This window comes from Musa acuminata, chromosome BXJ2-11 (genome assembly GCF_036884655.1).
Source record: "Musa acuminata AAA Group cultivar baxijiao chromosome BXJ2-11, Cavendish_Baxijiao_AAA, whole genome shotgun sequence".
Lineage (NCBI taxonomy): Eukaryota > Viridiplantae > Streptophyta > Magnoliopsida > Zingiberales > Musaceae > Musa > Musa acuminata.
The window spans coordinates 29,253,744-29,260,000 of record NC_088348.1 but is presented as its reverse complement, the minus strand read 5'-3'; the positions used below and the strand labels follow the sequence as shown (position 1 = coordinate 29,260,000).

General features: G+C 34.7%; 1 protein-coding gene across 1 annotated transcript in view; it reads left to right on the top strand.

The window, feature by feature from the left end:
• Positions 1–6,003, top strand: part of LOC103971930 (uncharacterized) — a 7,787-nt gene extending 1,784 nt beyond the window's left edge. Inside the window, exons 2-5 of the mRNA XM_009386091.2 lie at positions 1,004–1,081; positions 3,293–3,392; positions 4,851–4,993; positions 5,625–6,003. Of these exons, the coding sequence (XP_009384366.2) occupies positions 1,004–1,081; positions 3,293–3,392; positions 4,851–4,993; positions 5,625–5,834 (531 nt within the window). The 3' untranslated portion in view covers positions 5,835–6,003. The remainder of the gene's footprint in view (positions 1–1,003; positions 1,082–3,292; positions 3,393–4,850; positions 4,994–5,624) is intronic.
• The last annotated feature ends 254 nt before the right edge of the window (positions 6,004–6,257 follow it).

Here is a 6,257-nt window from a genome sequence, read left to right as displayed (position 1 = left end):
TGCATCTTTGAGGTTTAAGATGTTTGGTTCAATTAAAATTCTAGTGATCTTGGGTTCAGAAACCTTAAGATCTTCACAAGACATTAGAAATGTTGCTTTCTGTTAAATTTTGGTCTATCAATTCATCTTTGGATACGTTAACAATGTAAGATTTTTCATATTTCCTATAGAAGGGACATTACCTTCAAGTTGATGATTCGAATTCTGATTGAACAAATGCTACAAAGATGCTTGTTTAGTGGGTAGAAGTGTCTTGTAAAATAATCTTGAGCAATGAAAATGTAAAATGTTTTCCTGGCTGGTTCACTCAATTTATATGTTCTCTTTATGCATTTTTTCCTATGTTTCTCTGTTCCTCATCATTTTGCTTTATCCACTCCATTATTATGATAGGATGATAACCTACTATTAGGTGTTATAGAAGACTCCAAGCAGAGAATTAGGAAGATAGGAGAAGAAAATTAGAGTATGGGAGTAAAAAGTACCTTTTTATGCCAAAATGAAAGTTAAATAAGCCCAGTCAATTTTTTTTTATACTTACGATATCATTATTTATACACTATTAATGCTAAATCCTTAGATTCTTATTGTATATTTATAAGACCCAAATATCCTATAAATCTACGATTTAGAATCCTCTACTACTGCTGGTCAGCCCTTTCGGAGCCACCTCTCTGGTATATCTTTGAGAACTGATTGTTTAAAATGCAAAACACAGACAAAACGTAGAAGCGCTTAAACCAATTTGTCTTATTTTGAGTTTGAATCCTATTTGAAAAGTTCGAAAGTTATTGTAATTGTAATTATATTATGTGATGCTTGTGCAATATAGGTAGTGTATACTATTCTGTTTGTATATAGTTTTGATTTATCTATTAATGATATTTTTATTTTTTATTTTTTTAAATATGCTGCTGTTATGATATCTGTATTCAACTTATAGATGGTTAAGAGATTTTTACTACGAGTTATTTGTACTCAGTTTTGTGGATTTAATATTCAGGTGATTTTTGATTTCCGCTTCTTGGCCTTACTAGCTGTTGGAGGTTCACTTGCTGGCTCAGTACTATGCTTTTTGAATGTAAGTTCTTCCAAGCTAAATCCATTCTCCTGGGAAAATCTTAAAACGTGGTATTTTTGTTTTAGAAAAACTCTAGATATTTGGATCACTGATGTAAACTGTATCATGTAATAGCTGTATAAATTAAATAAATTACTAAAACAACAATAGCAGTAAGAATAGCTTGTAATAAACTATTCCTATTGATGGTATAATTACTAGATAATACAAATATCATCACATTAATTGTTTTGACAGAGACTGCCACAAATCTCTTTGTTCACAATTAATGTTGTTCCTTTTAATCTTTTTACGTCAACTTGACATAAAAAGAAACAATATAGAGGATGCAAAATTAATAGGCTGTTTAATTCATGATCATACTGTTTATAATGATCTAAACATTTGCTAATAAGATACATCATATGAGAAATTAAGATAAATAAACTATGAAATTATAAATCAATGGATAAAGAAAGGGAACAAAACGGATGTTTTTTCCATTCAGTTTGCTTGTCAATCAAAGTAAGGTGAAGTGGCCCTTGGTTTGAGGATAGATTTAAGTAGCATCGGAGTCCCTCTATCAAAAGACATGTTAAATGTGCACAAGTAGAATCAACAAATCTCACAAAATACGAAATGCACCAAAACAAGATAGAGTTTGTACTTCATACAATCACCAAAATTCCACTATGAACTCTATCTACTTAATGATAACTCTTGACATGAAGATTTGGTCTCGAATACATCTCAGTGATATATTTTTAATCATTGCATAATACCAAAATCTTCCTCAACTTCATACTCATGATATCTTTAGAGCTAGATCATCACCTTGAAATATTGGAATTGATTACTTGGAATCGACTACATCCAATGCATACAACTTAGAAAAAAATATATAAATTGTTTATAAAATAGTATGCTATACAAACTACATATGTTATACAAGCACCAAGGTTTGCAATTTTAGGTACTTGAGCCATGCATATCCATGCTAGATCAATATGGGTTTGGTCTGTTCCAGCAATACTGACATACGGTACATGCTACTAGCAACTAAAGTCTCCCAGACACCACTCACTGATAAAGCTTCAATGGGATTTTACTACGACCCTTATTTGGTTGATAATGGTTCACTGGGGTTTGGATTGAGGGAAAATCATACCTAACTCTTACTTATGGGAATAATCTTTCATGCCAAAATCACCTTAATATCAAACAAATAGGACTAGATCTGAATATTTCTTGATACCACCTGCTGCCAAGACTTCAATGGAACTTTACACACCTCATTCTTAGGCCAAGAGTTCATCACCAAGGTTCATCACTCGAGGTTTGGACCCAAGGATCACACTTTCTTTTGAACTGATATGTGCAACTGGTATTTAGTGATTTATTTACAGGCAGACATTCGTATCAGTCAATTTCACCTGGTCCAATATCATACCACGCATACTGCATGGTACACTTACCATATTGGATGTGCTGCCCATATTGCAACCAGTACTGAGCCACAGTAATGCTAAGCTTATTGCCTCATGTTAGTAAGCGCCACACTCTTTTTCTCCTCTTCACTACATGATTCCCTCTTTCTTCACCACCAGGCTCATTTGCTATTTTTCTTTCTTTCTTTTTTATCCCTATTTTGTCTTGGACATCCAAGTGCTGACTGTACTTGTCTAGTTGCTTTCTTTCTTCCTTTTCTCTTTAACTTCTCTGTGATCCTTGGATGAAATAAGTTCATAGGCCTTGCTTGTCTTCAATGCAATGAGTAAAATAAAGTACTTGAATTCATAATCTTGATGAGGCTTGCCAATCTTCAATTAAGAACTATGAGATAGTAGTTGATCTAGTCTTGGTGAATTGATGTAATATTAACTATAAGATTTTCTATCCAGGACATAGATCTGAAATTATTGTGTTGACTCTATAAAGCAGCTTCCTCTTGTTCGCTTTTTCCTTTCATGTCCTCAACTCCAAGCTTTGCCTTCTTAGAAACCGATATTTATGGATTTCTTGGAAGCCCTCTCTTTGCTAAATTGATTGTCATTAGTCTAGCATTGAACAAAATTTCATGATGTGCTTTTTTCTATTTGAATTGGTTAGTTTTGATAGCTATGTTGTTTTAGGTCTTATTAAATATCTGTGTGCCCTTCATAGTCCTTTGAGTAGCATTACTCCCTTAATTAGGGTTTTGATTTGGCTGAATATCTTTTTCCCCTTCTGCAGGGTTGTGTTTACATAGTTGATGCCTACAAAGTATACTGGTCAAGCTGTGTTAAAGGGGTTCATACTGGCCAGATGGTACTCCGATTAGTTGAGGCAATTGGTAAGGATTTCTACATGTTTAACAGAAATTTAGGTTTTATCTCTGTCAATTAGCAACTTGTTTTAGTTATTTGATAGCTTTGTTTCTTCTGGAACACATAAGATGAAACCACATTGAGAAAAGATCCAAAAAAATATTGCCACAGAAAACTCGGCAGGCATTTAACATGCCAAAAGAATATTTTCCTTTCATCACAATCATCATATCCAATCTCTCTAAATGGATCCCTCAAATTTAAGAGTCCATTTCCATCTGCACTCATATGGAGGCCTAAGGCTTCACATATATCTATTTCTTAGCTTCATTTCATGAACCTTTTTCACCCACAAAGATTCAGTCTTAGCCAGCACCAGCCATAGATATCTTATGATGACTGCTTTATTTCATATTAACATATATGATATATCTGACACCCAGGATTCCCTTTATATAAGACATTTAGTTCCAGTAAGGCAGTAACTACACCGATATTGCCCCATAGAATTGTCTACATATTACATATGGCCTCAGTCTATTTGCCGACTCTTTTTAGAAGAACCAAGTTGCTGCTTCAGTAAACCTCCTAGCAGAAGAGAATTGATTTTCAGTTATAAAATCCCTGCATAAGGGAGGGATTTCCCAGTCCAACTACTAATTCTAGCAGCAATCCTTTTAACAGCAATTTACAGCCCGCATTATTCTATATTTAATAATGAAGGTTGCACTAACTATATTGTAGATATTACCAACAGAACTTTGTGATTTGCCATCTAAATTCATGGTGTAACAGTTTTGAGTTGATGATACTTCTTCGCTACTTCAATAAATTTAGTAGATATAACTAGTAAATTGAATATTTGCACTACTGTTACTACATGGAAATTGTTGGGGTGAAAACATCAGGTCTTTTGGAAAGACAGAGAAAGGCCTTCATTTGTTCACAGGGTCATAATAGGCTAATTTTTTAACCATGGTATAGCCCGCAAGTTGTTTCATCTGGAGAGTGTAACAGACTTTCATGTAAGGTAGTGAATTGATTTGGTCTAGCTACTCAAAGTGGATCATATATTCATAGCCCTCGTCCTAATTTCTGACCATGTGGGCCCTTTTGACCAGCTCTGTCCTTGCCAAGATTTTTTAATGGCCATTATGACCATGGTAAGTGAGTAGACAAATATAAATAGACATCATGATGCTAAACTGAACTTGTATTCCTGGCTAGAAGGCACAAGTTTCTTTTTTATTTTTGTGAATCTTAAAGCATGTGAAGTTTATTTCTGGGTTTCTGAACTAGAAAATGCAAGTCTCATTCTTGTTTGAGAACTTTGATCTGAACTTCATCATTTATGAACAAATTTGATTAACTTGGACATTTTGGCATGTATTAGTCTGAGACATATTCCAGCATTCCGTGACTAGTGCTTGCTTGCTATTATTTCCCTTTTGGAAGTTGTAATGTCATTTATACATTTGCTGCAGATGTCTACCTAGCTGGAACTGTCATGTTGATATTTGGTATGGGTTTATATGGACTTTTTATCAGCAACGTACCCCCTGGAATACCTTCTGGTATTGATCGTGCTCTAAAGGGATCTTCTTTGTTTGGGATGTTTGCTCTAAAGGTACTAAAATATTCCCATCCTAATTAATTCTAAAACTAATTTTTTGAATGCCCCATTCGGTCCACTTTAGTGGTTTTTAATCTGCTTTACAACTAATTTTCTGTCTTGCTAAGTCACCGGTAACCTTGCCCTTTTATCTGAACTGATACATGTTCGTCAACATGCATTATACAATTTCACTTCCTAGTCCCAGTACTCAGAATTGTTTTACTACGTGAATTGCTTCCTTTAGTTTACTAGAAAAGTTCATTTTTTATTTTATAGTTCATGAATGTACTTTTCAGAATAGATGGTATCGTTTCTTCTGTCACCATAAACTTGCCGATTGTTGTTGAGCAGGCTATGACATTGTCATGCTTTGTCAGTCAGATAATGTTGCTTCTCTTATATGAATTTTCCACTACTGTAGACTGTAGATTACATGTTTGTTTTGGTGGTCAATCTGTTAATTTACCGATTAGAGCTTGATTTTGTTGGAGTCCTCCGGGACTCCACTTTAGAAATTCCGGTCCGCTTCGAGTGAGTCTAATATGAGTCTACGCCTAAATGAAACAGCATGTTCCAAATTCCAATACTCGAGCTGCTGCTAAACAAAGAGAGACGATAATTCGATTCCATTTTTTTCATGCAGGAGCGGCCGAAGTGGATGCAGATCAGTTCACTTGACGAGTTGAAAACAAAGGTTGGGCATGTCATAGTCATGATTCTTCTGGTGAAGATGTTCGAAAGGAGCAAAATGGTAACCATAGCTACGGGCCAGGATCTTCTAAGTTACTCGATATGCATATTCTTGTCATCGGCATCCTTGTACATTTTGCACAATCTTCATAGGCCCGAGTGAGGATGATTTTGAATCCTACGAACATGAAACCTAAATCTTCCATCTATGTATCAAGATATTCCAACAAATGTGTGTTGCCAGCAAAAGTGTGTCATCACCATACAATCATTTAGAAATGGTACATGCATAATTATGGTGGAGCAAATCTTAATCTGGTTTCAGTCTGGTATGTGAAAGGGTGTGGCAATTTGTTGTAGAATGATGTGGGAACGCTTCTTCTTAATTCACATATAAGTTCATCATAAGTTTTATCTTATATGCTTGAGGTGATGCAACATATACAATTAGGGTTTCTCAAATTCATTACAATTCACTTAGGGTTCAAAACCCTACTGGTAAATTCTTCGAAAATGTCAGTTAACTTAGCTCCCAAAATCCTCAATCATTGAAGAACTCAAGTAAGCTAACGTTAACATCATCAGC